General features: G+C 50.2%; 13 protein-coding genes across 13 annotated transcripts; 7 read left to right on the top strand and 6 right to left on the bottom strand.

Moving 5' to 3' along the window:
- Window positions 1–66: 66 nt before the first annotated feature.
- BO86DRAFT_322264 (uncharacterized protein) lies at window positions 67–456 on the top strand (the record flags this gene model as incomplete). The annotated part of the gene is made up of 1 exon (XM_025668381.1): window positions 67–456. The coding sequence occupies one exon, from the start codon at window positions 67–69 to the stop codon at window positions 454–456; it is 390 nt and encodes a 129-aa protein (XP_025523720.1).
- BO86DRAFT_204833 (DUF1996 domain-containing protein) lies at window positions 369–2,304 on the bottom strand. Its single transcript, XM_025666773.1, has 4 exons — window positions 1,728–2,304; window positions 1,543–1,664; window positions 1,307–1,487; window positions 369–1,246 (listed from the first exon to the last, which is right to left on the bottom strand). The coding sequence occupies exons 1-4, from the start codon at window positions 2,067–2,069 to the stop codon at window positions 842–844; spliced, it is 1,050 nt and encodes a 349-aa protein (XP_025523719.1). The 5' UTR covers window positions 2,070–2,304; the 3' UTR covers window positions 369–841.
- Window positions 2,305–3,180: 876 nt separating this feature from the next.
- Window positions 3,181–6,054, bottom strand: BO86DRAFT_204914 (repressor protein). Its single transcript, XM_025666774.1, has 2 exons — window positions 3,709–6,054; window positions 3,181–3,652 (listed from the first exon to the last, which is right to left on the bottom strand). The coding sequence occupies exons 1-2, from the start codon at window positions 5,872–5,874 to the stop codon at window positions 3,401–3,403; spliced, it is 2,418 nt and encodes an 805-aa protein (XP_025523718.1). The 5' UTR covers window positions 5,875–6,054; the 3' UTR covers window positions 3,181–3,400.
- Window positions 6,055–6,835: 781 nt separating this feature from the next.
- On the bottom strand, window positions 6,836–7,414 carry BO86DRAFT_205118 (uncharacterized protein). The gene has a single exon (XM_025666775.1). It carries the CDS (start codon window positions 7,358–7,360, stop codon window positions 7,031–7,033), a length of 330 nt encoding a protein of 109 aa, XP_025523717.1. The 5' UTR covers window positions 7,361–7,414; the 3' UTR covers window positions 6,836–7,030.
- Window positions 7,415–7,557: 143 nt separating this feature from the next.
- On the top strand, window positions 7,558–8,318 carry BO86DRAFT_205233 (uncharacterized protein). The gene is made up of 2 exons (XM_025666777.1): window positions 7,558–7,575; window positions 7,734–8,318. The coding sequence occupies exon 2, from the start codon at window positions 7,893–7,895 to the stop codon at window positions 8,211–8,213; it is 321 nt and encodes a 106-aa protein (XP_025523716.1). The 5' UTR covers window positions 7,558–7,575; window positions 7,734–7,892; the 3' UTR covers window positions 8,214–8,318.
- On the top strand, window positions 8,285–11,279 carry BO86DRAFT_322250 (putative C6 transcription factor; the record flags this gene model as incomplete). The annotated part of the gene is made up of 2 exons (XM_025668379.1): window positions 8,285–8,362; window positions 8,685–11,279. The coding sequence occupies 2 exons, from the start codon at window positions 8,285–8,287 to the stop codon at window positions 11,277–11,279; spliced, it is 2,673 nt and encodes an 890-aa protein (XP_025523715.1).
- Window positions 11,280–11,544: 265 nt separating this feature from the next.
- On the bottom strand, window positions 11,545–15,315 carry BO86DRAFT_382663 (protein phosphatase regulator REG1; the record flags this gene model as incomplete). The annotated part of the gene is made up of 10 exons (XM_025670819.1): window positions 11,545–11,615; window positions 12,122–12,146; window positions 12,275–12,279; window positions 12,310–12,670; window positions 12,788–12,792; window positions 12,962–13,095; window positions 13,158–13,280; window positions 13,476–13,540; window positions 13,662–14,634; window positions 14,696–15,315. The coding sequence occupies 10 exons, from the start codon at window positions 15,313–15,315 to the stop codon at window positions 11,545–11,547; spliced, it is 2,382 nt and encodes a 793-aa protein (XP_025523714.1).
- Window positions 15,316–18,962: 3,647 nt separating this feature from the next.
- BO86DRAFT_204706 (uncharacterized protein) lies at window positions 18,963–19,670 on the top strand. The gene is made up of 2 exons (XM_025666772.1): window positions 18,963–19,326; window positions 19,392–19,670. The coding sequence occupies exons 1-2, from the start codon at window positions 19,057–19,059 to the stop codon at window positions 19,581–19,583; spliced, it is 462 nt and encodes a 153-aa protein (XP_025523713.1). The 5' UTR covers window positions 18,963–19,056; the 3' UTR covers window positions 19,584–19,670.
- A 798-nt stretch (window positions 19,671–20,468) lies between these two features.
- Window positions 20,469–21,631, top strand: tma22 (putative RNA binding protein Tma22). Its single transcript, XM_025674685.1, has 4 exons — window positions 20,469–20,638; window positions 20,753–20,772; window positions 20,879–20,966; window positions 21,040–21,631. The coding sequence occupies exons 1-4, from the start codon at window positions 20,575–20,577 to the stop codon at window positions 21,450–21,452; spliced, it is 585 nt and encodes a 194-aa protein (XP_025523712.1). The 5' UTR covers window positions 20,469–20,574; the 3' UTR covers window positions 21,453–21,631.
- Window positions 21,418–23,165, bottom strand: BO86DRAFT_392303 (uncharacterized protein). Its single transcript, XM_025672782.1, has 2 exons — window positions 22,357–23,165; window positions 21,418–22,300 (listed from the first exon to the last, which is right to left on the bottom strand). The coding sequence occupies exons 1-2, from the start codon at window positions 23,004–23,006 to the stop codon at window positions 21,628–21,630; spliced, it is 1,323 nt and encodes a 440-aa protein (XP_025523711.1). The 5' UTR covers window positions 23,007–23,165; the 3' UTR covers window positions 21,418–21,627.
- Window positions 23,166–23,307: 142 nt separating this feature from the next.
- Window positions 23,308–24,309, bottom strand: BO86DRAFT_392302 (CGR1 family protein). Its single transcript, XM_025672781.1, has 3 exons — window positions 24,123–24,309; window positions 23,848–23,993; window positions 23,308–23,784 (listed from the first exon to the last, which is right to left on the bottom strand). The coding sequence occupies exons 1-3, from the start codon at window positions 24,175–24,177 to the stop codon at window positions 23,644–23,646; spliced, it is 342 nt and encodes a 113-aa protein (XP_025523710.1). The 5' UTR covers window positions 24,178–24,309; the 3' UTR covers window positions 23,308–23,643.
- A 139-nt stretch (window positions 24,310–24,448) lies between these two features.
- Window positions 24,449–26,161, top strand: amcA (putative mitochondrial ornithine carrier protein AmcA/Ort1). Its single transcript, XM_025672780.1, has 2 exons — window positions 24,449–24,903; window positions 24,962–26,161. The coding sequence occupies exons 1-2, from the start codon at window positions 24,793–24,795 to the stop codon at window positions 25,838–25,840; spliced, it is 990 nt and encodes a 329-aa protein (XP_025523709.1). The 5' UTR covers window positions 24,449–24,792; the 3' UTR covers window positions 25,841–26,161.
- A 242-nt stretch (window positions 26,162–26,403) lies between these two features.
- BO86DRAFT_369894 (cytidine deaminase) lies at window positions 26,404–27,957 on the top strand. The gene is made up of 5 exons (XM_025670260.1): window positions 26,404–26,617; window positions 26,777–26,910; window positions 27,132–27,217; window positions 27,347–27,428; window positions 27,534–27,957. The coding sequence occupies exons 1-5, from the start codon at window positions 26,521–26,523 to the stop codon at window positions 27,588–27,590; spliced, it is 456 nt and encodes a 151-aa protein (XP_025523708.1). The 5' UTR covers window positions 26,404–26,520; the 3' UTR covers window positions 27,591–27,957.
- The last annotated feature ends 43 nt before the right edge of the window (window positions 27,958–28,000 follow it).

Here is a 28,000-nt window from a genome sequence, read left to right as displayed (position 1 = left end):
CTCCCCCCACCTACTAATGCACCTCATGCTGGACCTCATGCTGGACAACTTTCCCGAAGACGTAAAATGTTTTACAATGCTCTGATCCGCACCCATCACATCACCTCGCGCAAGAAGGTCTCCGCCCTGAAAAGGGCAGCCGACATGCACAATTGCTTCGTGCTGCTACGTTCCGGAGGTTGTCCAGGGATTATGTATGTGGAAGCGAGAGACAAAGACGCCGTCGAGTCGTGGGTGAATGTTGTGCGGAATTTGAGGTATAAGGATTTTCAGCTGGTCACTCGACCGGGGCTGTTGAAGGTTGAGTATGAACCAAACAGCGCTGGAAATCTGGCCAACCACCCTAATCAACGGCCTGGCGTCTCTGAAGTTGACTCAGTCAAGGAATTTGGGGGCCTGATGGAGCAGCGGGGGGTGTGGAAGTGGTGGAGAAAGGGAATGGGCTATCTGAGTTGATTGATGTGTGGCGATCTTTCGAGCTTTGGAGATTCAGTGTTGGCGAAGTTCGTTTGCCATCACATTACATCACTTACCTCAATCGGAGTGAGCTGATGCGCACTAATCAAAGAAGCAATTAGAGTCCTCACTGCGACTTTGCCTCTGTCGATGCGCGAGCCTACGCTACTGAGTCTAACTGTCGCACCCTTCTGTGAGAGACTGCTTTATCCATACTTCACTTCAATACACACCAGCATGAGGGATATCATGACGGCGTGGTTTTTGACCTTGTTTGAATTTTAGTTCATTCGTCTATTCACTTTGTCCCTCCTTTTCCAAATTGCCAATATCTCCAATCAATGTCAAGAGGGAGAGGTCAAACCTTTCGCAACTATTCGTTATATCACTTCGCCTCGTCCGACCACATGACAGGATTATCCCCGGGCAAGCCGTCAAGAGGCCCACTCTGTCCTAGTTCATCCTTCGGCTCCCCAGCATCCAAAGGCTGCGACAGGGGCGTCAAGGCCCTCTTCTGGGTTCTTGTTACCGAGCAATCAGGATCGTCTAATCCTTTGGGCCCCGTACAGGTGTCCATAGCTTGTTGCAGGGCAGCTTGGTCGGTCCAGCCATGGATGAAGTCACCGTGCAATCCATACCCAGTTGCATCACCCATGGAGTACACTAGGCTCTGGCGACTCCCTATTGGAGCCGTGTTGAAGAAAAACTCCAGAAAGATTGAGTATATCGCCACTGGGTGAGATTCAGGACAGACGCCTTTGTTATAATCGCCGACCGCTGGATATGCCATCTGGAAGTGTACAGTATATTAGCCGGGTATTATGAACAAAGTTATGTGGGTTTCACATACATGGCTTTTGTGATCCGCACTATCGAGGTTTTTACCATCCCAGCAGGAAGGCATAAAGACCTGCGACCGCACGGTTTGGCAAGGTTGTCGTGGGAAATGCTTTGTTTCGTTGGAGCTACCGTCATACTCTATGCACATATGCGATATGGCTTTCTGAGCCAAATCAGAGTCATTGTATGATCTGTCCTTCTCAGTTAGTCACGAGGTCTCAGTCAAGGCCGTGCTGCTGTTCGAACCGAAGATCAGGATCCCCAGCTACCATTCTCAACCCCTCTGGTGGTGCTAATGGATACTCCAACGCATCGCAGCTCGTTACGTCAACTCCATACTCACACGCTCGGTTAAGATAATATATAGCCTGATTGACTGAGTCAGTTCGCCGCTGCACAAGGGAGACCGTACTACCAAAGGGGCATCATACACTCGACTGATACTCCACGAGCTGGAACGAGCCATTCTGCAACTGATTGTACAACTGTGGGATCCAGTAATTGCTCTTATCAATCGCTACGCCGCAAGTCGTCTCTTTGGCGTTGCGGGCGGTGTCGACGCCCATTGTCCTCTGGAATGCTGTCCCTCCGGCAACCACGTGGACATGTTCTGATATTCCACCTGGGGAAACTATCGGGTCTGAGAGTTGTGTGGTCAAGGGGACACAACTGAAAGTGAATTCATCGGTCGTGTGCTCTATGCTGGTCGCAAGACAAGAAAGTGCCAGGATTGATACGAGGGAGGTGAGGACATGGGGCAGTCTGGCCTTCATGGTGATACCGACATCAAGTCAAGAGGGCTAAGCTCAGCGCTGAGAACAAATAATCTTGTGTCGGGAAGACAAGGTTTCTGTGCTGTGTCTCAACGTGTGTTTTTGCATTTGGTTGGGGTTGTCGCGGGCATAATATTGTTTCGTGTGCGTGCGGAAAAGGTACTCCCCATGCCGGCTTGATTTGGGGGGTTGATCTCATCACCACCAGGCTTGTGAGCGCCAATGTTTATGTCTCGAATCAAGGAATGTGTCAGAGCAGGGAACAGAACTATGCTTCAAGTATATCATTCATGTAACCTCAGATACCCATACCAAGCCACTCATACCTCAAGGAATAATGCTTGTCGTCTTGGGACACATTCCTAGCCCCTTATTTTGTGTGTCATTTTGCCTTCGACATAGGTTGCACCGGCACAATGAGGTTTGGATCTTGACTTCCCATTACTGGAGACGATATATGCTGTGCCAGCCAAGTAGTCAATTGATCATCCACAGATGAAATTTCGGACTGGTGCCGCCTTTTGTCAGATTTGGGCGAATGTGGGCAAACACGCCCCTCTATCCAATGCATTCCCGAGCTTGTGGTTTTGATCGTCCATTTTCACTCCCTCCTGATTGCAGTGGATGCAAACTCGCAACCATCCATCCCACCATCCCCTAAAATGTAGACAGTAACCATCTATGTGGTATTGGGGCATCGGCACCTTTTGGAGGACCGGGATAAATGGGGACCAAGTAGATAAGGCTTCGAGTTGAGTGAGAGGCAGACGTATTAGGCAGGTATGCCCTGATCTCGTCCTGCATACATCTTGAATGCATGATCATGCCATCGCCATTCTACACCGTGCCACTGATCCCCTGTCAGACCAGGCACATGGATCGGATCCAGTCGGTTATGGTCGGCGTAGTAAATCTAGTGTCGTAGCTAATTAGGTAGACTCCTCTCTGACCCAGACCCAGAGATAAGGTAGACGAGGCAATAAGAGGGCTGGCTAAAGTGGGTGCCTAGCGCCAAGCACAGGTGGCTCTGTGAACTAGCGAAGGAGTGGGCTGAGAACCCCACTGTGCTTGTTCCCCGATCATTGTACATTTGTGTCGTGGTTGACCTAGATATCTAGCCATTGTGGAGAGTGGAAAAACGGGATGAGAAGAGAAACTATCCGTGGTGGGGATGTATTGTGGAGAAGGGCATTACAAAATCCTCCAGCACACCCCAGGACCATTGTTGCTTGCTTTCGGTTATCATTATTCAGAATTGCGTGTCGATCCAGGAATATATGTACAATGTGTCATTCTGCTGCTGCAGCGCACCGGCGAGATGCCCGGGCCGATCAACGAACCTGCTCAAGTCGGGTCTGAATCGTCCTTTCATCAAAAGGCCCGTCTTCGCCGACATAGTTGCGAAGTGCTTCCGAGAACATCAAGCGCCGGGGCGCCTTGCGTCCCGTCATCAGCTCAATTTGCGAGATTGCTTGTTCGACTACATTATCAAGTCCATCTACCAAGACCCACGGCCGGCCCGTCTCGCTTCTGATGCTACGCATTTGGCGTAGCAGTGGCGTGTCCAGTGGTTTGTAAGCGAACTAGGTTCAATAGATTAGCGACGCCCAACTGCTTGAGATTCCTCCACGAAACGTACCTCAAGAACCACACCTCCGGTCGGGCTGCCCAACCACTGCATTGGCATTTCGAAGTTGGCGGGCGGTTCGTCTCTGTCAGGATCTGCTGGTACACAGGATGCAATCATACAGGGAGGGCAAGCATCGGCCGGCCATTCATCTTTGAGTGATTTCAGCACGTATACTACTTCTGTCGCATCCACTTGAGAAGCTGCCCAAGAATTGAAGTGTCGAGCCACACTCTCAGCCCGTGCCAATGTCCGATTGTATATAAAAATTTTCCGGCATCCCAGGCGAAGCATGGCATAGACTGCCGCGCGAGCCATGCCACCCGCTCCAATCACCAGCCCCGTTGTTTTCAAGGGACTGATTGCATTGCGTGGGGAGAGGTTGCGGTTGATACAGGTCATAATACCTGCCCAATCAGTATTCTCTCCGTACCACCCCACCACAGGCCCGGCCTGGTTACGTCGACTCGCTTGCTCCTGCAGGGAATACATGGCGCCATCAGCGCTGGCCCGTAATGGCATGATCGTGTTGATGGCGCCAATTGCCTCGACGTGGCGGCTCTTCGCCACGAGCTTGTGAGATAAATGTACTCTCCAGGGCTGAACCACACTCGCCCCTCCGAAGTGTGGATCGCGACCCAGCCGATCCAGAATTGCAAGGGAGGGAGAATCGGGTATCGTATAAGTGTGGTTCATACCGCATTGTCTAAATGCAGCATTGTGCATTGCGGGAGAAAGACTATAGGCAACATTGCCACCCAGAATGCAAAATTTGAGGGGGTCAAGAACATAGCTCTGGAACAGTGCTTGGACAGCATCCCGAGAAGTGATCTGAGGATCGCGTCTATTGTCTGAGGAGCGCTCAATTGCGGGATGCGTGACGGGGGTAAGAATGGAGTTGAACACTTGGGAGGTCCGTCCAAGACTGCCCACGTTGTAGGCAATGACTGGAGGGTGTTCTCCAGGCAAAGCCTGAACCTTGTTTGTGAACTTCACAACGGCCGCATTCTCCTCCCGCGCCGTAATGACGCGAAGAAAACGGACCAGCTGACAACCAAGCTTTTCGGCTTCAAGGTAGAGATCAAAACATGCTTGGCTCTCCCAGGTTTCCGGAGCGGACGCCTCAAATATGCGTTGGCCTATGATCTTGGTCCCTCCCCTAGTGCGGATTGCTTCGCTGATTTGAGACCGATCCTGATTAAGGTCGAGCGCCAAGTACTCGACTCCCAAGCGCAGGCCATGCTCCACGATGGCAAAATACGCATTGCTGACTTGTGACGCAGAGGAATTGCCTTGGGCAATGCCCGTCGAAGAAGTATCGATGGATATTATGATCGGGGTGCGAGCGCTCCTCCGAAGCAAAGAGACATGCTTGCTCATTGTCGCTGCCATATCCACACCCCAGCGATCAACGCAAAGCTCAATGGCATCCCCGCCCGATTCCAACTCAGGTATCTTCACCGTGTCCTCTAGAAGGTCGGAAGAACGCACAAATATAGCATGTGTATAGGACCGTAGTTCTGGCGGCGTCTCAAGAAGGACAAAAGGCGAGTCATAGCTGGTGTGACCCACATCTGTGCCTGTTACGAACCGGACAAAACGCGTGAAATCTTCTTTGGCTTCTTTCAATTTGAAAGAGTAGTCGACGCAGCGCCGATCGGGGGTCCCTTCATCCGTTTGGGCAGCTAAGCTGGAGCGGTCTTCGATATTGTAGAATTCAAAGTTGGAGCACGTTCGATGCAGAGGATCTCCCTCGCCGATGAGCTTGACTGCTTGACCCTCTAAGCCTAATAGGCTCTGTATGCGATCCATATCACGGATTATGTACACGATTGGATTGGTGGCCGAGTACTGACGGAGATGCTCTTGCACGGGACGAGTCAAACTTCCCAGCCCACACTCAATCACGCACCGAGAGCGGTGATTGTCTAGCATGGACTTGAGGACGTCGATATCGCGCCTCTGGAACTCTTGGCTCCCATAACGCTTGAGATAGTCATGTCTCGTGTAGCCCGTACGTTCCTTGAAGTAGTGATCCTCAGTAATGAATCGTCGTTTTAATGCAGTGGCAGCGACAAACCCCAGAGACCTTTTGCCGCAACCCCGGATTCCCACTAACACCAAGGAGGCATCCGGGTCAAACTTTCGACGCTTGTCGACTGGTGATTGCTTATGCATTGTGTTTGATGAATGGTTGATTTCAGGATGAGCAGCACAATCTCGAACAGGTGCACGGGAGAAGGCCCGTCCCAGAGATTCCAGTGCAAAGGAACGATCCGTTGGACGGGAGTCGACCGGCTGTGCGATTAATAAATAGCTAGGCAAGTGCCAGATGTGAGAGGCTTAGCGGCGGTTGCAAGTCATTTCCAGGCAAGCCATGATGCAGATGATTGCGGAGGAGCGGAGGGCAATTGATAGTTGAAGCAGCAGCGGCGGCGGCGGCGGAGAAGCTATCCTGGGGAAAATGGCGGGGTGGGAAGAATGGTCTTGCGACAGCGGAGTGCGGTAAGGACGAGGGCGGTCAGCGGGGGCCGCGGGCATGCTGCTGCGAAGGACTCGGGAAGGATACCTAGTAGCCAATCCAAGACTTGACCCAAATAGCGGGGCTGTGATTTGTAGGGTGTGCGAAGACAGGGCGATCGATGGACGGTTTATAGCAGAACCAAACTCTCAGAGCCGGAGCATTTCTCGGCCAGAAGAGGAGAGAGGAGGGGGGAGCATCCCTGGCTCACTCACTAACTACCACTTCTCACTCTCACTCACAATTAATTCCCTTGGTGCCATTTGTCAGAATTCACCGCCTGCCACCTTCGCCATCAATCCTACTCCGGATAAGATCTTTGCCGACCCGGGACCTTGGTCCTCTCTCCCGAGTCTTCTTTCATCATGGGTATCTCACAGAGTCACCACCCACGGTTTGTTGCAAAGCTTGCAGACAGTTTAATGCGCTGGTGATCCCCCCCCCCTCCCCCTTTCCCCTCCTCTTCTCCCCACTCGAGTCGCAGGCAGAAGCCACGGGGAATTGTGCCCTCAACTTAGCGTCCCTAGAAGCTGATAGCTTTGTTTTCATACTTTGAGCCTGTCAAAACTCGGCAATTTCACTTATCTTTAAGATAGTGTAGGCTTCAGGATGATAGTTCTGTAGACCGCATCAAATCGGGATGCCGAACCAGTCTGCCAGTGGCCCGAAAATGATAGCAGCCTGGTCCAGGCTTGATGAGCAGCTTGACAATATTTTTATGGGTGATGGACACACTGGCACAGACAGCGCACAGCCGGAGTGATTGACTCAAAACAGGTTGGTGTGAACACTTGGAGCCGCCGGACCACGTACTTACGTACCCCATTTAATTCTCGATATTCCTGGGAAACCTTCAGCACTCAGCAAGAAGAGCCAAAATTGATTTCGGTGCATATGTCTGCCATTAATATCGCCTCTGTGGGGTGAGTGGCAAAGCGCCGGTTCTCGGCAATTTTGACTATTGACTATCGCCATAGACGATGTAAAAGAACCTTTGGTGGTATTCCAAGTGAGAGGACTACTCCGTGGGTAGTGGGAGTGGTAATTGAGTACGGAATACTCCTCTGCAGGCACTATTAGGGTCAGTGGTATAATCATTAGTGAGGTGGTTACTATTTTCGAACACCGCCTAATTTGCTTCATAACGTCGGACTGCTTGTTCTTAATTTATAAGCATATAATTAGAATCGTATAGTACTTACAGTCTCCCAGGAGGGCAGTGCTCGATGGTATGGCTCTCAGCTTCTCAAATTTTCCCACAGTGGAATCGTGGAGAAGCCGTGGGGATCCGGCGTGGGGTGGGAGGCCTTGCCGCCTGAGGCTTGATTCCCGACGGAATCGCCTCACAGTAACTTAGCGTAAGCTCCAGCTTTCTTCCTCTCTTCCTCCCGAACTTTTTGTTCCGATGTTTTCCCCCGCCACTCCACTTTTTCCAGTTCGCCGTTCATCGCTCACTAAAAGTCTTGACTCTCTGACCGCTGCGAGACCAACTGACCAGACTAATTGTCCGCTACAGCCTACCCTTGACCCTGACGGACGTATCTCCTCCCTAAAAAAAAATCTCTAAACTCGGCTGCCTCAGGATGGGGCAGGCCCAATTGATTGCCCATCTTGGACCGACCCAAACACTTTCGACAGTACGACAACCCAAAAGTAGCAGACAGAGAGACCCTGTATGTGGCTGTGGTTCAACTACCTACCAAGGCTTCCTGACCATTCTTGCGTAATTTCCCGCCTTCTATCTCTATCTGGGACTTCTGGGTCCCTGGGTTTCCCGACTGCGTTTATAACAAGCGGCCATGCACGGTTCGAGAGCCTAATCCAATCGAGGATCACTCACTACTACTACCACTACTACTACTACTACTACTACTACTACTACTACTACCACCACCACCACCACCTTTTCGGCCTTCATTGTCCCTATTCTCGGCTTCTTCGTCTCTTCAACTCGGCTCACAGAAGACCGACGCTCTTCCCCTGCACCCCCAACTAAGCTACCCTCCATTCTCCTCTTCCTACCCCTACATGGCTATGCCATTGCTTTCTACCATATAACCCTCCTCAATGGACGAGGGTCCTGATTCTAAAGCTCCTCGCCGGAAGAGGGTATCTCGCGCCTGTGATCGATGTCGAAGTAAAAAGGTTAGTTATTCTTCTGCGCATATTACTTTCCCTTTTTTTCTTCAATTCATTGATCCCACAATCCCCCGACCTTTCCTGATCTGTCTCCATCGGTGTATTGTCGCCCGAGCCGCCGCGCGTGGGTTGCTGCGATTTGTTACATCACCCACATCATGAATTTACCCTGCCGGGGTGGGAGCTTATGTTTGCTCCCTTCCATCTACCACTCGCATCCTTCTCTTCACCTTTTTTGTCAACCACTCCCCACACGTCGCTGCCATTGATCAGCATCCCTTGTCTACAAAGAGTCGCTGGTTCATGTTGACACGATCTTCTGCTATAGGACAAATGTGACGGTCTCCGTCCGGCTTGTTCGGCCTGTCAGGCCTCCGGCCAGACCTGTTCCTATGATCCTCACGCAAAGAAGCGCGGCTTACCGGAAGGATATGTCCGCGGTCTAGAGAAGCTGTGGGCCCTGTCGATCTGCAACATTGAAGGCTTCGAAGACACCATGCTAGCTCTATTGGGCACTACAGCTGAATCTGCGAATCGGAGAAACAAGCTCATGTCACTCTGGACTGACGATAGCGCTTCTGAATCCCTACACGAATCATGGAAGACGAGTCGGCTCTACGGCGCGCTCGAGAAGATGCTTTCGAATTCTGATCCGTCGCCTCACCCCTCGGGGAAACGACCTCGAGAAGATCACGAAGACGACTCAACCGGCGCGGGGGCAGAATGGGGATTCCGAATCGATCGGAGCTCGACTGTCCAGTCGCTCGAAAATCCGCGCGTAGTCGGGCCGTCCAATTTCTCCCAAGCAAAGCGACCCAGACTGACATTACCACCTGAAAGTCAACCCCCGTCGCAGACCAAGAACGGGACGCAGGCGCTGCAATTGCCGCCGCAGACCTCGCAGCTCCTGGACATCTATTTTGCCGTGACTCACTCATGGTTTCCCATTGTTGCCAAGCACAACATCCTTCGTGCCTCCTACTTGTACGCAGGCGCGCCCGTGTCCGTGGCGAAAATGGCACCCGGTTCGGGTGACCATGCTGCCCTGTGGGCCTTGCTTAGTTATACCATCTCGCAATCCCGGATCAACCCGCAGGACGGGCCTTCAGGAGTGCTCGCCCAGACGAAGGAGTATTATTTGGTTGCTCGCTCCTTGATTCCGACTGAGACTGAACGTCATGAACTTGGGCATGTGCAGGCACTGCTTTTGCTCACCCTGGTCAATATGGGATTGGAAGATTGGACGGCCGCCTGGCTGTTGGGAGGTCAAGCAGTTCGGATGGCGATCTCCATGGATCTAGGTGTCTTCGCAGATGTGCGACGCTCTGACGAATTGCGGCAGGGCAAGGCCGTGTTCCTCGGCTGTTTTGTCGTAGACTCGTTGCTGTCGTTTCGTATGTCGAGGCGACCCTCCATGCATCCTCGGGATCTCAACACGGTGGGTTTGCTGGAGGAGGATGGCTTGGAAGAATGGAACTCATGGGCAGATGTGTTGCCCCCCACAACAGTCGGGCAGGGTAAGAGTCCGCGTCGCGGCCCTCTCCTCGCTTTGAGTTGTTTCAATCGACTGGTCGAGTTAGCTAGCGTGCTAAACAAGATCGCTCGCGACTTTACACCGGGCTCGGGCGCTCCTCTTTTTTCGCAGCAGCTGGTTCTCGAACTCAAGCAGTGGGATGATCGTCTGCCACTTGGATGCCGCTTGATTGGCCCGGAAAGCATCTATCCGGAACGACATTCCTCCTTACTTCCCCATCAGAGCTATTTGGCACTGACTTATGTTGCTACTCTTCTGTGGCTTTATCTCCGCATTGCTCCTCAAGAGCTCGGATTACCTCGGTCTCAACGTCCAGCTGTGGAAGGGGCGAAGAAGCTTCTCTACCGGGCGCTTCCTATCATCACTCAGCATCTAGAAAATTTCCAGCTCTGCGGTTTGCCGCCTCTGTTCGAACTGTCCCTACGGACTATAGCCGAGCAAGCTTTCGTCTTACGCAACAAGATCGAATCAGACATGTTCCCGTTTGCACAATGGGCGGAAGCATTGGTGGAGCGAACGACTTTACTAGGCACTACTTGGCCTGTCTACCGCTCATTGTGTACTACTATCGGCCATTGGAACCGTTCGAAGGAACTTCCTGGAACCCCATTGGCGTCTTTCCGGGGTGTTGAAGCAGAGGGTGCCCCACGGTTAGCACATGGTGTAACCAATAATCCATTCCCACCTGCGCCTATACCTACTTCGTCAGTCGGGTATCAAACCTTACCTGGGGAAGCTTCTTTAAGTGCCCAAACGCGAAGAAACGTTTCTGATTTACGTGACCCTGGTTACACGACGTCCATCACGGGTATCAGCATTCCAGCGGACGGACAATACATGACGCCAAAGGATACAGTCATGGAAAATGCAGATCTGCCGGTACTAGATGCGTCTTTCCAAGCCCCAACAGGAAGGGCAGCGGTCCATGTGGACAAGTCTAGCCCTGCGAATGGGTTGAGTGCGGCTCTGGCACGGGCACCACATTCTCATCCGACAACTCCTGATTCCTCCGTATCGGCGTCCTTGATGCCTGGTATATCCGGAGCACTAAGTGATCGTTCCGTTCCCCGGAGCGAACATATGGACCTTCGAGAATCTCGGACCACTAATCCTGCCGAGCCTCATCTTGGGTCAACAGGCGATATTGATGCCATTTTCCGAGATCTGGCTTACCTCGATACAACAGAATGGGCCACCAGTCGCGAGGCGGCATTGAAGGATTTTGGATTTATCGATGACAGCACGTTCCAGGCGTTCTGTCATGATCCAGATCGCCTTGCTGGGTCTCAGCCCTTGGTCCATCCGCCCTCAATTGCGGACATATGGCCACCTCCAGGCTTTTTCCCGGAAACATTCCAAGAACCGATGGAGGACACAATGGAGGGTTAGTTGGGGAAACAGCCGACTGGCGTCCCTTGGAAAGAACATGCCTAAGGAGTCTCTGTCTGGTTCTGTGGTGTGAATAGTGTTGCTTCATGGCTTGTAAGGCCATCAGCATCATCGGACAACGCCGTGAGATGGGTCACATAGTGCAGCGCACTCATCTCTTTGTTATCATGCTCTATTCTGATACCCAATGCAAGCGCGCTACAGGTATAATGTCTCGTTGATTCTTCTCCTAAGATTGATGTATTGTCTTGTAGTTCCGTAAATCTCAGGGTGGTGACATGGTGTAACAGGCAATACTTTCCGAGTTGGTGGTTGATGTACCATCATGACGCAATACTATACATAATTGCTATATAACAATGCTATACCTATACATTCTCATTCGCCAGGAGAGCATGCAAAGGTAGGTGATACTGTACTAGATGCAGGGACAACCGTAGGTAGCTAAGTATCTGAATGCTATAGTTGATATTGCATTGAAGGACTCGGTCGAGCATTCACGTGGGCAGGAGATGACAATGCTGCCCACAGCTTGCTCTGAGATCAACAGGGAGAGCTTCCCACCAGGTCTGAGGTTCACCTGAACGTAGAGTCGATGGTACCTCTCGGCCTTATCTAGACTATTCCACTTCTATCCATGAATGTACGCAGAACCCCGCAGGGTGTGGGGTGCCATTGGTCAACTGAACCTTGAGGCATTAATGATGAGCTAGGTATCGCAAACCCAGACACCCAGGTAAACTCTTTCTCCCGCTCCCCCCTCCCCCATCCCCCCTCTCACACCCTTCTCACTTCGCACTCAAAATAAGCACCTACAAACAGCGATGCCACGCTTCTCTCACAATGCGATAAGCCATCCGGAGCGATCTACAGAAATCCAGGCCAAAGGCTAGGAATTGAGACTATTACCCTCCGTCGCCGCCCCTCATCGTTGAGCTAACGGGGGTAATTCGGGGTTAACTTAGGTTACCACCTTTCACCTACCACCTACATACAGTACCTACCGGGTGAGAGAGCCTAGCTAACCTACCCTTACCCATAAGTCCAGCCCCCGCGGTATATGCTTTCTCCTCACCTGTATTTTCCCCCTTTGTCTGCATGAGCTTCGTCTCTGATTTCCCCCTCTCCACGTCACCGGGAACCTCCTCAGCCCAGCCAATCATCAGCGTCTGAGCTGGTTCTTCGGACTCAACCTTGGGCCGTGGTGCTTGGAACTCCGACGGAGGGATGATTGAAGACCAGTAAGTAAGTAGTCTTGCCGTCATTTCGTGGACGGGTACTGTACTGTACAGTAACTTACCCCAAGGTACTGACTGGAGTAAGGTACGTAGCTGGCCTCCAGAGTCCCTGTCGAGTTGCTCTTCAATTAGAGGTTGTTCTAGACTATTGACCTACACAATCAAGATAGATGGTGATTGCGTCTCGGGTTGAGATCCGCTCTTTTTGAACCCTCTCTGCCGTTGAGTGTATGGTGTAAACCTGGAGTGATCTTCCCCACCCGTGCATACCTGGCCTACAGCATACATATTGTACAGGAAGCTCATCGCCCTTGATAGTCGTCGCCTTAGGCTTGTGAGATAGTCACTAACGGCTTCTTATCTTTACACCAACCCCCCACCCCTTCCCGCCCTGGTCTGACGGTGGAGACGACCCATCTCCGACTGACTAGTTGGCAGGCTAACGACACTGGTCGTCGAAGACTCGTGCAGGATTCTGATTGATGCTTCGGTTGCCTTGGATGAATGATTGTCGTGCGAAGCCACGGTTGGAGAAATCAATGTGGGTATCACTGCCGGTTTGTTGCCGCTGGTGTGCCCTGTGCGTACAGTAGTAGAGCATAGGTTACTTTGTACATACTAACTTGTATGCAATACATACTCATTGGAAGCGCGGACCTGATAATGAATCACAGCTAGCCACCTAGTACCCTTCTTCAAGGCAGCAATTTGTGATCGAATGCAGCTTTCACACACTGGGGTCACGTTGGATTCATTATCACTCCTGGATTATTCATGATATACTCATTGTCATTACCATCGATATACATCGAGCTCTCAATGCTGCAGACTTCCACCCCATTAAACACGCCAGACTGAAAATAAGATGCCTGAACTCCCCCACATAACTCCAGTCACGGAGCTTTCATAAACTCATCTCAGTATCATAACCAGATGGTTAAAACCCCGTCTCTTTTACCCTTGGCGGATGCAAAATAAGGACAGCGCAAGAACGTCATCAGAACCCGGAACGCCTCGACCTATCTTGCCAGTCGTATAATGTATAAAGTAAATGCAATAAGAGATGTTCTTCATCCGGTTAGAAAGAATGTGCTTTCAGGTGATGCAATAAGAAATCGGAGCGGGATCACCGTCGCCAGCCCACATTCCATATCACGTGAGCGATGTCTTTGGCTGTATTCATTGTATACATAAAGCGCTCGAGGACGCTGCCATTCGAGCTTTCCTCGTCTTCGGTGGGTGTAGACCCCGTTGAAGTCGAGCCGCAGTAGTGACCGAGCTCTTCGTCATCTTCGGGATTGACGAACCAGGGACGGCTGTAATGAGATGATTCCTGGGATCCCGGATTTGAGTCCCAATCAAAGGTATAGTCGCCGCCGTCGTCGTCCAAGAGGAAGTTGGCGGAAGCAGAAGGTCGAGTAGTCTGTTCCAAGGGAGTCGAGGAAGAAAAATAGTAGGACCAGCGATCCATTATCGAGCCTGCCGGAGGCTCGGGAGTGTCTCCACGATACTTCAACGTCGTCGAAGGAAGCGGAGCAATGGTTTTGTTATCGCCACTAATACTACCACGGGGTGTGCCCCGATCGCTCCGTTCTATGTTAGGATGAATCTGTTTCATCATCACGACACCATCCTCCGAGGAAGAGTCATCGCAAGCCCTTTGCGTCTCATCATCTTCCTCCTTTGCTTCCACAGCAATACATTGCACTACCTCATTGTTGAAATGGATATGCCGTTTTTCACTGGGTGACCCAATGCCTGACGACGTTGTCTCGGTTGTGGTTCCATGAATGGACGCCGGAACAAGAGTAGCGGCCAATTGGTTTGGCACCTGCTCAAGGTCCGAGGGGCAGCGCTGGAAAGACGGCCGACTTCGATTCGTCTCCGCCTCCTGTGCTTTCAGAATAGCCCCCGCATGCTGGAGGAGAGTATGCTGGGATAGAGAGCGTTGGAGGATAGTTTCAGATGCTGTTCTCTTTTTTAGAATCGGCTTCCTATCCGGATAAAGAGTTGGCGTTGCAAATCGACTTGGAGGTGGGGAGTCATCCAATGTCAATTCTCGTCTATCGCACGTTTTCAACGGGCCATACAGCCATGTCACGTCACAGTCCTTAAGCCTAGACAAAGTTCTTAGGATGTCTGCCGATCAAACAAAAAGGGCGAGATGAGAGGACCAACCAGTTTAGAGTCTCCGGGGATACCGTGCCCAAATTCATCTTCAGCTTGCCCCATGTTCGCCATGACGCATTCTCCAACCTCACTCCGTTATCGTAGGCGCTTCGCCGGGCGACCACATACCGCCACGAGGCCCATATATCCTCCTGCCGCCACTCGTGGGATAAATAATCAACATGTCTCGACGGCTCATCTTCGATTGAACTGTCGTCGGCAGCTGGTGTGTGCGCTCTCCATCGCTGAAGGTCCGCCGATGAGTCTACTGAGACTTCACTGAGAGCTTCCGGTTCTTTTGGGATGAACTGGTGAGAATCATACGACGGTAATATCAATTCACTGCCATCCTGGTCGTCACCCACATTCAAAGACAAACTGCTGAAAGCGGTGGCTGTCGACGAGAAATGGTCCGCAGCAGAGAGTGCAAGATCCGGAGAGGGTGGGTCGAGAGGGTGCATCGATCCGATCGGATTGGCATAGGCTCTTGATTGAAAGCCATGAACAACAGACTTGGCGGTAGCAATCTCTGGCTCCTCGATGAAGTAGGTCTGAGTGATAGGGGACCGAAAAGAATCTGGAGAGAAGCGTGAGTGCTCCTCTCGAGAGGCGGGAAGAACGGCAGTCATCCTTGCAATAAAATCATTCACGTCGATGGAGTATTGATGGACCAGCGAGCTTGTGAGAGGCGAGAAGGTCGGCGCAAGTGATGTGAGGAGGGAGCGAGCGATACTAGACACAAGCCGATGAAGAACGACCTGACAGTGAGAATTACAAAGAGTCTCCAGGCAAAGCGAAAAGCCTCGGATCTAGCGAAAGCGACGAAAGGCTGAGATCATGGCGCAAGGATATGGTTAATGGTGGAGGGCAGTATATACGGGACGAGCTAATCTTATACCGCGGGTCGAGGAACGAGCTAGATAATCCAGAAGAGGGGACGGAATGGCTGTTCTAGCCCCCGCTAGGTGAACAGAGTTGGAACCGACCGAAGAGCGCTGGTCAGGGATTGTGGGATAGTCGGTCGCACGGAGGATCGGAGGAGAATGTAAGTGAGGTAGTGAAAGAATCTAGATTGAGGGAGGGAGGGGGGCGAACAGTGTGGAAAAGACCGGGGGCGAGGAGGGGGAGCAGCAACCGTAGTGGAGGAGTAAGTACTGTGTAGATAGAATAGAAAGCACAGGGAGAGGGTAAGTTAACGCGTAAAATAACGTTAGGAGAGGAAATTAACGGGAAACCGGGAAGAGACAAAGCTCCCGCAGTTGATAGTAGTGGCGGCGGTGGAGATCAGGGTGGCATCAAAAGGGCGTTAATTCGCGATCAGTTACTCTGGGATCTCGTGTTGGAAGATGTTATTTTGCAATTTCATCATCTCCTTGTTAATTTGATTCTCGCTCTTCTTTTTTTCACCCCCCCTCACCTCTCAAATCTTGTTTCTCTGTGTCAGTCTTTTCGAATCTCTCACTGGCTGTTAGCTCAATGACAAAAGGCGGGGCAATTGAGCAATTGATAGAGGACTAGACGTGGTCGAGACCGACTTGAGTGACTGTTGTGTTTGATGGGGTTTGCGGAAAGAGCGAAGGATGGGAGAACTCGGCTCAGTGCTGCTGAAATTGACGTTGGCGGTTGACGCGTGGGTTGGAAGGGTGGTTTGGAAGGGATGGACGCAGAGTGAAGTGGAAGTAGTGGATCCGTTAACAAGGAAAAACTAAAAGAGCTACGTACAAACTTGTAGTGCCATAGCAGGAAAACATTTGTTAGTTTGTTGCTAATCCTAGAGGCTAGCTAACATGTACAATATGTGTTAGATAGAAAGTACTGAGAAGGAATCCTGGCAGATGTTCAGACATAACCTCAAAAGAATAGAAGGGAAGGGGGGGAGGAATAGAATGCTTACTGCATTTGGATTTTTTGGGGATTTTTTGGGGGGGGAACATACATAGTACAAACTCAGCACTAAGTAACTTATGTACACATACAGTAAGTTACTTGTCCATACGTACTCTGTAGAAATCATCGAATTGCCACCGGTTTAGTCTCCGTCAAGAACTCAAGATAGAAAAACCGGGCGCGGGTGGAGATCAAGCTGCGACACTAGGCTTGTTGTAACCTAGTTCTCTTTACCGTTGGTGTGACTTTGGGGGAACTTTTGGGGGGTGGAGAGACTCTGGAGACTCTTCTAGAGCGATAAGAGGGGAAACTGTCGCTGACTCATTGATTTTAGATGCTTCAGGGAGGGTCTAGACAGGGAGCCCTGAGGGACTGTACTACTACCTGTACTTCGAGTGCTGAGTACTTAACAAACTTTAGTAACCTCTTGCTACTATACGAATCACTACAGAGTGCTTCACCACTGTAACCACAGAGAGGTATTTGTAAGTTAAGTAGTTATCATACAGCACACAGTACTCCGTCAACACAGTAAAGTAATTGTCAACCAACTTCCCAAATTCACAATAGTCAGTCTAAATGATCGCATCATTCAGTCCCAGAGAATGATGGAATTATACCGCTTTGAGCTTCCTTTCCAACATCATGAACATCATGAATGCAACCAAACTCAGGTTGGTTCCTCCGTTCGGAATCAAAACTCTACTACTACGATAGGTAGGCATTCATCCATAACCTATGTACAGTACTGTACTGTAAAGTGTCTCCCGAATTCGATGATCTCCCAGAAAGGCGGGGTGTGCCTCAAGTTTGGTACGTATGGGTACTTCAGTCGGATTGGACCTACCTCCTTTAGTCTTTTATGTATGTACTGTACCTTTTACCCCTCTACACACGGGGTAAATACAAACACATAGAGAGAGAGAGACATTCTTCGGACAAAATTCGGAATGTTTCTTGGGGCCTCGATAGGTCCCCTTGCATAATTGTTGTACGGTACAAGAGCTACATAGTACGTCCGCACCTAGCGGATGATGTCCCGGGCATGGCACGGATGTTTTGCCCGCAGGGCTACTGCCAACGAGCTAGTGATAGATTACAAGTGCATGGTAGTTATGCTAAGACTGACAGTCCGAAATCCTCCGCGGTCGATCGGAGCTATTCGGACCGGAATAGAACAAGGGATAGGTGCTGTGCAGTACTCCGTGCTTCATCCATAGTACTCGAGTGGTCTAGATAGTCTTCTGCTCGTAGTACAATACTACTAACCAAAGATACAAACGAGCTCCCCTCTTCTTCCCGCTCTTTTGCCCCTTCCGACTGTATCAATGGTGATTGCACCCTACAAGTTGTACCTTGGCTGCATCTTAATCTATTCAACGGTCCAAGCGCATTGGCAACTGGAACCACCCTCAACAAGATCAATCTAGACTCATCCACTTTCTGAACGAGGTATATGTACAACCCTGTACTTGAATTAGGTAATATCTGCATTATGATGCACAAAAAAATGAAAGGGAGCAGTCAGTCAACGATTGGTGACAACAGGGCTTTCAAACCTCTCGGGGGTACAGTACACATATGAAACGGTGCGCATCGATACTACCTACCAAAGCACCACAAACTGGGTCAATTATGGTTCGTCCGCAATTATCCCGCAACCTCGGGGGGAAATACAACCTCAGAAGGGTGTGAAACCTACTCCGAATCACCAACAAAGACAAAGGGGAGCGAGCACCTGGGGGTCAAGTATGGTATAGTTTTCAAGATCCATCGGGCGGCTCGATGCACGTCAGTAAACGGCTGGCGGGGACAGTGGAGACTTTCCAAGGTTGGGAAAAGTGCAAGGACCTTCCAATAATCCAATCATTCCCACGAGGGTCTATCCTACGCTTCTCTTTGGTCAATCGGCTTCCATGATAAGAAAGCCAGAAGCCGGGGCTCGGTCCGCAAGGCAATTGACTACTTACAGTACATGCAACTGAGCTCCTCTTTGCTTCCCATTCCAAGGGTGTCAACTTATGATTTCCATGCAATGGGTCTTTTTTCACTCCGTAGAGCGCCATGAACAAAATCCCGATCCGGTTGCAGCTCGAGTGCAACGAAACACCCCCGTGCAAGCACCAATGGCCTCGATACGAACTCGACCCACCGGTCAATTGGGTTGTTTCTCCTTCAGAAGGTATGTCAGTTATCATAAATCTTTGCTAAGGATAAGAGCGACCTCGATTGATTACAAGATCATGGTTTGAAATAAGCAACGTGCTTGTATCCCTCTATGATTAGACAATTCATCGAAAAGCCCGGTTTTCCTAGGGGCTGTGAATGACGTGTCTCGAGGTCGACTGGCGACAGGACCTCTTATCCCTCTGATCTCCTTGTTAAATCATCCTTGGCACAAGTTAGGGCCATTCGTTGCGCTTGACTGATATCTATTGAGGGGCAAAATCTGACGCGGGAATGTCCTGTATTTCCCTCGTCCGATGAGAGGGGCTCTTGTCTTTTCAACACAAATAGAGTCACGCGGATTCGCAAAGCCTGAAGCTTCCCTCCGCATCATGAATCGGAGGCAGATGAAAGCGTACGAATCTCGCGCATGCTTTACACAAGGGGTGAGACGAGACAAATCTGCTCGAGGTTCAAGAGCAGAAAAGAGAATAAATCCAAATGAAAGTAATAAGATTCAAAAGCACAAGCATTCAGGTTACATGTTATGCATTAAGACCGGGCCGGTTCTGATCTCTCAATATGCTGTATGGAAATCTGTTTCACAATTAGAAACCCCACCCATCTCTTGATGGCTACTAACACATTATAGGCTGTGAAACCTATGTCACTCAACGAAGCCCACGTTTACCGATTTGCTTGTTTTCGATTGAAAGCGCGGGCCCCTTGTCCGCGGAAGCTGCCACTTTCCAGGCAATATTCTTCGAAAGTCGTGTGTATGTATGTACAAAACAGAAGCTTCGTGATCTGCGAACTTAGCCCTACCAGAGCGAGTCTCTCCTGAGAGGAAGGCTGGTTTCTGGGAGAGACCGACTTCAGTATACCTCTAGCGGAAGCATGCTCGTATTGTAGACAAGGAACCAGCCGGCGACTCCCCATGAGGTAATCCCAACAGCCACTTGCGATATTGACAAACTCCGGCCACTTTGCCCTAATAGGCTTTAGGGGTAGTATGGGTCAAGGATTGATCTCCTCATCATTTTGATTGATGACCAGATTATCATTCGCAGGGAGCGTAGCGTTGCTCTGGCCAACTCGGTAGGATTCCTCGAAATCGGGATTGTGCCTGTTAGTGCCTGACGTGGTAGGCTTCACTTTTCCACTTGAGGCAGCGCTCATTGCCACTGGGCACCTGGCTCATCTGCCTGATGACTTAGTATTGAATTGAGGGTTCTTCGAAGACTCTCCCAGCAACGATCCCCTTGGAGCTACGGATGTCAGAAGCGGATAGTCGACTTCTCACTTCTAAATCATCGGGTTTCGCGTAACATAGAGAGCGTATCAGGCGGAAAAGAGAGAAAGCTTGTTTTATATCAAGTATGCATACCTAGAACCTCAGGAGTATGAACTAGACTCGGATCGAAACCTCACTATGTGTTCATGCCATCGTCACGGTACATGATCGTTCTTCCATGATTGTTCTCCTAGCTCATTACACTCGAACTTGCGTGGGTCATATTTTTCAATCGGAACTATATCACCTTATCATAAATCTTTCTGTCTCCTTTAAATCTTTGATGTTTCCCTTCCAGCCGACTATGCCTGCGCATTGAAACTGTGAATATACTCACGTGATCATTATTGCTGCGCTTCCCAATACAGTTAGTGGGGTGGCTGCAGGACCGACCCCGCGCCATCTCGATAAACTAAAGTGCAGTCGGTGATAACAGGGCTTCCGAACTCGACGAATTTCGGTGTCCTGGACAACAATCACTATCTTTCTCAACCGGCCCTCATTCCATAAACCATATACAACAAGGTCATTGTGTCGGAAAATGGCGGACGTCGAGCAACCTCGTCCGGTGGAATCTCCGGCAAAGCACGTCCTGTACTGTGGAGGTGAGTGAATGCCCATCTCGAACTTGAGCTTCTATGATAGGAGAAAATTCATTTCTCGCTATTTTCGACCCTTAGACTGACAAGGCTAACGCAATCTATGTTTTACATGTACAGTCTGTACACTGCCTGTAGAAGTATGGCCCTCATTCCAGCCTTTTTGCCCAGAGCACGTTATAATCGGCAATATTTGGAATCGAACGACTTCCTCCGAAGATAAATGATTGACTCGTGGATCTCCAGTATTGCGAATTCGGCGGAACGGCGAAAAAGTGCGAAGACTGGCTGAAAGACACGCACCCGGACGCGTATCAGCAGCTCTATTCTGAAGGTTCGTCCGCTTTGTTCAGATCATTGTAGCAGGTTTTAGAACTCCCGCAGCTGACTCTGATATCGGACCGCAGAGGCTCTGACTTCCAAGCTATCTTCACTTTCGGTGTCTGCCCAGGAGCGTGCTGCTAAGGATGCGGCTAAGAAGGAAGCAAAGGCTGCCGCCGCAGAGGCACGAGATGCAGAGCGAAAGGCCGCTTCCAAGGTACATATCAAACGCGTTGAACGTAACAAGCGCAAACATGTCACTGTCATCACGGGCTTGGACATATACGGATTGGAGAACAAGAAGCTCGCCAAAGAGCTTGGTAAGAAATTTGCGACTGGTTCCTCCATGACTCGCTCTGCTGGAGGCACCGAGGAGATTACAGTTCAGGGTGATGTCAGTGAAGACGTGAAAGAATGGTTGTTGGAATTTTATGCCAAGGAAATCCCTGAGGTCAACATTGAGCTTATTGAAGACAAGAAAAAGAAGTCGAGCAGCTGATTCAATGTCTTTCGATGACCTATCATATAACGGCAGACTAAACGCTTAATGTACTAAATCGGATGCTTAGATGCAACTGGGTATCACACGCAAAAGCCAATATTAATGCAATGGGGTCGGGGCCGACCTTGACCTTCATGCCGAGAGTACAGAGACAGGACGCCGCACTTATAGCTTATTCAGAAACAGAAAATTTCAGAGGCTCGTCATCAGTAGGCTTCAAAATACCGGATCCCTGATACAGGGTAGTCTCAATTGGCTGCTTGATCCAGGTGGGAGTGTTTCCTCCTTGAGATTCGTGATTGTCCTCGTCCCGAAGTGATACACTACAATCCAACGTTGCTGTGCCTGCACGCATATTGTTGGGAATGGCCGAGGATTGTATTATGCTCCTGTTTTGTGTGGCAATGGCCAGAAGCACTGCAAGTACACCCGCTGCCGCAAAGGCCCAGAACATACGGAGCCTTCGATTCACGCGGTCTTGCCATTCCATCTCTTTCTTCTCCCAGTGAACGATCTCATTCCGCATGTTCTCAAGTCGATCGTTGAGTTCCTGAGCTTTCGTCCGCCCTATCTTCATGCGATCCTCCAAAGCTTCTATCCTTCTAAGCTGTGGCTGGAATTCTCGAAGCTCTCCAATCTCTTTTCGGATCTCTTGGTCGAGACTCGACTTTTCTCGCTGGAAATCGGCAAAGAGACTCGATGTAGAGTTCAGTAGTTCCTGGAAAGACGATACCGTAGCATTCAGGGCTGCCACCTTCTCCAGAAGGTTATAGTACGTGTAATCCAGACGGCGCGTGATGTCTGTAGCCAATGTTCCGATAAGTGATAAAGCGGACCTCAAATACCTGGCGTGCAGTCAGTCATACCAAGCCCGGTTCACAATATGGCGTTCGGAACTTACTCCTCGCCATATTTCCGTCTGCTTTTCACTTGCTCCAGGTCCTCTGACGATCGGATTTCTTGACGTGCGACCGGGCCAGGCTTTGTATTTGTATCAATTCCCTCGAGTATGCTCTCCCTCCGGCTTCCGTCAGTCAATCCTGTGGTAGACTCCGATCCCCAGCGCGACCGTGTCGTTTGACGTGTCATCGGACGGAGGAGACCATTCTCTTCATCGTTGTCTTTGTCTTTCATCCCGGACCACGTCGGCAGCAGGGCCCTGGCAGTGGTAGATGTCGTAGACTGATTCTTTTTCCGTGGGAAACGTCCGTCGCCAGATTTGTTATGCTTATGCTTGTGAAGGTGGCGTGATTTGGACAGAACTCGGTCTAAGCTGGGAACGTCGATGACCAGATGACGGTGCTGCTGTTTCTCTTCGGACAGACTGACGATGTTGGCAAATTGCAGATTGTCTTCATGACCATGGCTGTCGGTGATGATTTGGGCTTGATCATCGCTTGTGCTGGCCAGCTGCTTGTCCAGTGAAGTACTAGGCGGTTTCTGGGTGACGACCACGCCAAAACCATGGGTGGTCGGTGGATGAGGGACGGAACGCTCGGGAGTCGTAGAAGATACCATGTCAGGCAAGGACAAGCTCATGGAGGCCTCCATTCGGACTCAGCAAGTCCCTGTGGTCCGTAGAGCTGATAGTTTGATGCAACAAGGGAGAAGAATAGACTGTTTCAATGCCCATCGGCTCTGCTGCTGGTCAAAGTCATTTGATTGAGATGGCGGACTCGACATCAGGCGCCAAGCGTTGACCGATCGATACCCTCCCCTGGATTTTTAAAGACTACGTACTCCGTACTGGTACAGTACATACAGCACGATCGGCATGTCTTGAAACGACCGACTCCGTCTCCGAGCCTATGTGACTTTACAACTACCTTGGTATAGCATGAAGTCTTGGAGGATTTCTATGTAAAGATGTTTCTTGCTTCCGTATGAATATAATTATAAATCCAGTATCCAGAACCCCCAACTCCATGGTCGCCATGATCCATTTTTGTCCCGACAGAAAATCGAAGGATGTGAAAAGAGGCCGCCTGTCGCCACATTATCTTTCCGAGGGCTCAGCGCAAATCAAGGGAAGGCGTTTTCTGCGTGAGGGAATAGGAAGAAAAGGCAATTTTCGAACAGCTGGTCGGTAACCGCCATGCATCGAGTGCAGCAAACAAACAGCAGGAAGCAGTTCAACCGCGACAGCATACACTGACCTGTCCAGGGGTCGATCAAGCTCTATGCAGCATCAAGAATTCAACAGTTTGTTGCGCTTTTCACGGCGCTTCAAGCGCTCAACACGTTTACGATGCATCTTCTCGGCCATCTTTTCATAGCGTTCTTTCTCTTCCTTGGCGGCTCTGCGATCCTTAATTCGCTGGATATGGGCCTGGTTGTGTTGTCAGTCCACCTACGCTGCCTAGGGGTGGAATGAATTGCAAGTATGCCCTACCTTCCGCTCAGCCTCCTTCTCTTCCTTAAGTTCCCTTTCGTGTTCTTTGACGGCTTCTTGGTGTTTGCGGGTTTCCAGGCGCTTCGCATAGGAGGTCATACCCGCCGTAGGGCGGAAGGGCTTCTTGGAGTCGTGCCAATTTTTTCCTGCGGGTCCGAGGAGTAAAACTCATTAGCTCCAGTCAGTTTTCACGGAGTGGGAGGGGAAGAAACAAAATGTGAGAGGGGGAAAAAAAGAGGAAAAACAGGTAAAAAGTGGGGAAACCAAATTAATACCATTCTTCCGCATGCCCTTCACGGACGGAGGGACTGAAGCCGAGGAGGACGACATGGTCAGACCAGGTGAGGATGGTGGGAATGGGAATTGAAGCTGCCACCAAAGCGAGGTGAATGCTGAGGATGGGGAAGAAGAGTGATATGTATTATTAGCGGTTCTCCGCTGCCTTCCCTCTTATTCTTCCGGTTGTCTGATTTTGAGGAAAAAGTTATCTTAGACCGATCAGATAACCGGATCTCGGTGGAAGTGAGCATCCGAACCCGCGTCTGGCACTTGTGGCTCCGAGAATGAGGGATTTGTCCCACCTCGTTTCCTAAGAATCACTTGGCCGGCAAGCTAGTTGAAACATCGCAACCAACCGTCTTCCTCTTTGGCCCCCCCACTATATGTGACCTCTCGGCCTTTGGGCTCATCTGCTTCCAGCTTTTCAAGCGATGCTCGCTCTTTCCTGAATTTATCGCGCATGGTTCGGGCATCTCACTGGCACCACCCCTCCCTGACACACCGCCCCTCTTTCGATCAGGTCCTCCTCTTTAAATACTCGCCTGGCCCTCTAGACCGAACCATTTCCGATACCTACCATGTTCCCTTAATAGCCTAACTTCCTGTTCTGTCCTTCTTGCCTACCCTGCCTCATCTCCTGTCCAATTCTTGACCATCTTTTCCCTTATGGCGGCTGCAGAGAATGCGATAGCACTAAAGAATGAGATGTCGATGGAACTCCCTTCACTCCCGCCCAACCAGGGCTTCGAAGCTTTCAAGGATATTCTGTTCGGATCTGTGAGTCGCCTCGCTGTATCGCTCAGTGCTGAACTGGAAACCACTGACGCTCCGTCAGACTGCGGGAATGGTAGGGAAGGTAATCGAATACCCTTTTGATACCGTCAAAGTACGACTCCAGTCCCAGCCGGATCATCTTCCTCTAAAATACACCGGCCCCCTGGATTGCTTCCGCCAGTCGTTCCAAGCCGATGGTGTGCGTGGGCTCTACCGCGGGATCAGCGCCCCTATGGTCGGGGCGGCTGTAGAAAACAGCTGCTTGTTCTTCAGCTACCGCCTCGTCCAGGATATACTTCGCGCCACGTTTTACGCCCCGGCAGATGCGCTACCCTTCCCAGCGTTGGTTCTCTGCGGTGCTGCGTCTGGTTCAATAACCTCGCTTGCACTTACCCCGGTGGAGCTGATCAAATGTAAGATGCAAGTACCTCTGGCAGGCCCCGGCGCCAAAGCGCCGGGGCCTCTAGCTCTCATTGTATCTGTGTTCCGCCGCGATGGTATCATGGGCTTCTGGCGTGGACAATTAGGCACATTCATTCGCGAAACCGGTGGTGGCGCCGCTTGGTTCGGTAGCTACGAAGGAGTTATGGCGCTCTTCCGCTCATCCCGCGCAGCCTCTCAGCGGGCCGATGATGCGGCACTTGAGTCCGATCGCGTCCCCATACCTCAGCAGATGCTTGCCGGTGCAGCAGCTGGTGTCAGTTACAATTTCCTGTTCTATCCTGCTGATACGATCAAGTCACGCATGCAAACCGAGGATATCACACGCTTGGCGCACAACGGTGAAAGACAAACATTCTGGGGGGTTGCCCGAGCCTTGTGGACACAACAGGGAGTGAAGGGATTATATCGAGGCTGCGGTATCACTTGCGCCCGGTCTGCTCCCAGCTCGGCCTTTATTTTTACGATATATGAAGGTTTACGAAGCCATTTTGGTTGAGCGTGTCGTCACTCTATAATCTCCTTGTCCTACCATTTTTCTTCCAAGTTATTCTTGCGATTTCTTGAGCTTTTCTGGCATTGTTGTATGATACCTCTATTCATGTTCTAGATCTGGACCTCTTCTTTTTTTTATGTTATCTTCGATTCCTTTCTTCACTTCTTGCTTTCTTCACTCTAATTTTTCCCTTGTCTCGTTCTCTTAGAATCCCCCCCTCCTTTTTTTTCGTCAAAGAAAACTCAATCTAGCATTGATAGAGGAAGGTGAGGAAGAAAATGAAGAAGAAGAAGAAGAAAGTTTGTTAGAACTATTATTCCTGGGATTAAGACTTGCTCTCTCTGGGCTGCGAAAAGTAGAATTTCATGATGATGGGTGTGTCTTTACCAGACCCTGATTATACATTACATATAGTAGAATGGTTGGTGAGCTGGGAAAGGTTGCTGTTATGGTTTTCAATGGGCTGTTGATTGATCCGCGATGGCGCAAATTTTTGGAGAGGGGCTGCAAGAATAGAAAAAGAGCATGACGTGTGACCCTCGGTCCTCTCCCGCATTCAGCGTTAAGTTGGTTATCTCTGCTCGCCTCATCTCTACTCCGTCCGTCTTATTTACCACCAGAACCTGAACGATTACTCTCTTGCTGAATCATTGCCCGACATACATCCGACAATCTATTCGAACATGGATTTAAATATGGCATCGTCTGCTGACCATCTTTCGGCCCAAGAGCTGGAGACTCTCTCCACCAAAGCTATTTCTGCCAAGGACGTTGCGTACTGTAAGTCCCAGATATGTGTTGTTTCCTAAACCCCTCAACCTTCTTTCAGCACGCAACATTGAATGCTCGTTCTAAGATTTCTGATATTCATGCACCTTGTACCTTGGGATATGTATGACCTTTCAAGCCGTTCGTTTGATTACTAAAAAGCTCCGATAGGCCCTTATTCAAAGTTCCGGGTTGGAGCCTGTGTTTTGACGCAAACAGGCGAGTATTTTCACGGTGCCAACGTAGAAAACGCTGCCTATCCTGTTGGGACCTGTGCAGAAAGGGTTGCATTGGGGACCGCGGTTGTGAGTGAACTTCTTCTATGCTTCATTTTCCTTGCTGCAAGTTGCTGCAGGCCGCTGCCAGCTTAGGACTCGTTCTACAAATCACTATTTTCTCTGCTATTTACTCAGGCTGGCCAGCTCATTTTTGTCCTCGTTTTGCCGTGTGGCTTTTAGGCGGCACGACGATCTGAGAATTCCTGTCCAATTTGAAGGCATGGCTGACGTATTGGACTGATCTGCAGGTAGCTGGGCATCGAGACTTCAAAGCCATTGCTGTCGCAACAGACATTGAGCCAGCAGCATCACCTTGCGGCATGTGCAGACAGTTGTAAGTTAACTCTGTGCTCGAAGTTCTTTCTTTTCATTTTTTACACACATGGACGACATGACTTTCTTGCTTGGTACCTGTACTTACCGCACTGTTTCACTAAAGCGATGGCTAACAAGCGGACAACAGCATACGTGAATTTTGCTCTTCATCAATCCCCATCTTTATGTATGATGGGCAAGGAAACTTTACTATGAAAACTATTGGAGAGGTAATTACACGTAGTGTTATATTGTTGTCCATCTAATCAGTCACCATGCTTTTTTTTTTCCAATGTATCCTTGAAAGAGTGTACTGACATATTTCTAATTTGCAGCTTCTGCCGGACTCATTCGGCCCAGACGACTTGCCTGGAGCCACGAAACAATCTTAGGCATCTGCGTTTAGGGCCTCATTTCCGGCTCCGACGCGATAGTATGGAACACGTCTCCCATATATGCAGACCTGACAGTCTCACTGGGTTCATAAGACGCACTTCTCCTCTCTGGATTGGCTTCAATTCCATGGTAATATTATAACTAAAATTCGCAAAGTGGCCATATATGATTGCTGAGCAGAGCGGCCCTCTCAATTAAGGGCTTTATTTGTAAGTCGAGGAGCGCGCCTTGTTAGACGTCGGGCTAGTGGCTAGTGTACTGGGATCCAGGACCACGATAGCATTCTTGCCTCATAGTCTTAAAAATCTCATCTCCTTGGAAACATTTTCTGATGCATCACCTCGATTGGCATACATCAACCTGGTCAATATCTTACACTTCTAGCATGACATGATCCAGAAAGCAC

This window comes from Aspergillus japonicus, assembly GCF_003184785.1.
Source record: "Aspergillus japonicus CBS 114.51 unplaced genomic scaffold BO86scaffold_67, whole genome shotgun sequence".
Classification (NCBI taxonomy): Eukaryota; Fungi; Ascomycota; class Eurotiomycetes; order Eurotiales; family Aspergillaceae; genus Aspergillus; species Aspergillus japonicus.
The sequence above is the reverse complement of the archived record's forward strand: the minus strand, read 5'-3'. Positions and strand labels throughout refer to the sequence as shown.

Bases quoted from the DNA above. Each gene is read 5' to 3' on its own strand.
- BO86DRAFT_369894 (XM_025670260.1), top strand. From the start codon at position 26,521: ATGGATTTAAATATGGCATCGTCTGCTGACCATCTTTCGGCCCAAGAG. The intron at 26,911-27,131 runs GTGAGTGAACTT...ACTGATCTGCAG, and splicing joins TTGCATTGGGGACCGCGGTT to GTAGCTGGGCATCGAGACTT. The intron at 27,218-27,346 runs GTAAGTTAACTC...AGCGGACAACAG, and splicing joins TGCGGCATGTGCAGACAGTT to CATACGTGAATTTTGCTCTT.
- amcA (XM_025672780.1), top strand. From the start codon at position 24,793: ATGGCGGCTGCAGAGAATGCGATAGCACTAAAGAATGAGATGTCGATG. The intron at 24,904-24,961 runs GTGAGTCGCCTC...ACGCTCCGTCAG, and splicing joins AGGATATTCTGTTCGGATCT to ACTGCGGGAATGGTAGGGAA.
- BO86DRAFT_392302 (XM_025672781.1), bottom strand. From the start codon at position 24,177: ATGTCGTCCTCCTCGGCTTCAGTCCCTCCGTCCGTGAAGGGCATGCGG. The intron at 23,994-24,122 runs GTATTAATTTGG...TCGGACCCGCAG, and splicing joins GAAGGGCATGCGGAAGAATG to GAAAAAATTGGCACGACTCC. The intron at 23,785-23,847 runs GTAGGGCATACT...CAACACAACCAG, and splicing joins AGAAGGAGGCTGAGCGGAAG to GCCCATATCCAGCGAATTAA.
- BO86DRAFT_205233 (XM_025666777.1), top strand. From the start codon at position 7,893: ATGTGGCTGTGGTTCAACTACCTACCAAGGCTTCCTGACCATTCTTGC.
- BO86DRAFT_204833 (XM_025666773.1), bottom strand. From the start codon at position 2,069: ATGAAGGCCAGACTGCCCCATGTCCTCACCTCCCTCGTATCAATCCTG. The intron at 1,665-1,727 runs GTATGATGCCCC...TCAGTCAATCAG, and splicing joins TCGTGGAGTATCAGTCGAGT to GCTATATATTATCTTAACCG. The intron at 1,488-1,542 runs GTTCGAACAGCA...TGAGAAGGACAG, and splicing joins GCTGGGGATCCTGATCTTCG to ATCATACAATGACTCTGATT.
- BO86DRAFT_205118 (XM_025666775.1), bottom strand. From the start codon at position 7,360: ATGAAGCAAATTAGGCGGTGTTCGAAAATAGTAACCACCTCACTAATG.
- BO86DRAFT_204914 (XM_025666774.1), bottom strand. From the start codon at position 5,874: ATGCATAAGCAATCACCAGTCGACAAGCGTCGAAAGTTTGACCCGGAT. The intron at 3,653-3,708 runs GTACGTTTCGTG...TATTGAACCTAG, and splicing joins CCGGAGGTGTGGTTCTTGAG to TTCGCTTACAAACCACTGGA.
- BO86DRAFT_204706 (XM_025666772.1), top strand. From the start codon at position 19,057: ATGAGAGGGGCTCTTGTCTTTTCAACACAAATAGAGTCACGCGGATTC. The intron at 19,327-19,391 runs GTATGGAAATCT...AACACATTATAG, and splicing joins TTCTGATCTCTCAATATGCT to GCTGTGAAACCTATGTCACT.
- tma22 (XM_025674685.1), top strand. From the start codon at position 20,575: ATGGCGGACGTCGAGCAACCTCGTCCGGTGGAATCTCCGGCAAAGCAC. The intron at 20,639-20,752 runs GTGAGTGAATGC...TTACATGTACAG, and splicing joins GCACGTCCTGTACTGTGGAG to TCTGTACACTGCCTGTAGAA. The intron at 20,967-21,039 runs GTTCGTCCGCTT...ATCGGACCGCAG, and splicing joins TCAGCAGCTCTATTCTGAAG to AGGCTCTGACTTCCAAGCTA.
- BO86DRAFT_392303 (XM_025672782.1), bottom strand. From the start codon at position 23,006: ATGGAGGCCTCCATGAGCTTGTCCTTGCCTGACATGGTATCTTCTACG. The intron at 22,301-22,356 runs GTAAGTTCCGAA...ACTGCACGCCAG, and splicing joins AGACGGAAATATGGCGAGGA to GTATTTGAGGTCCGCTTTAT.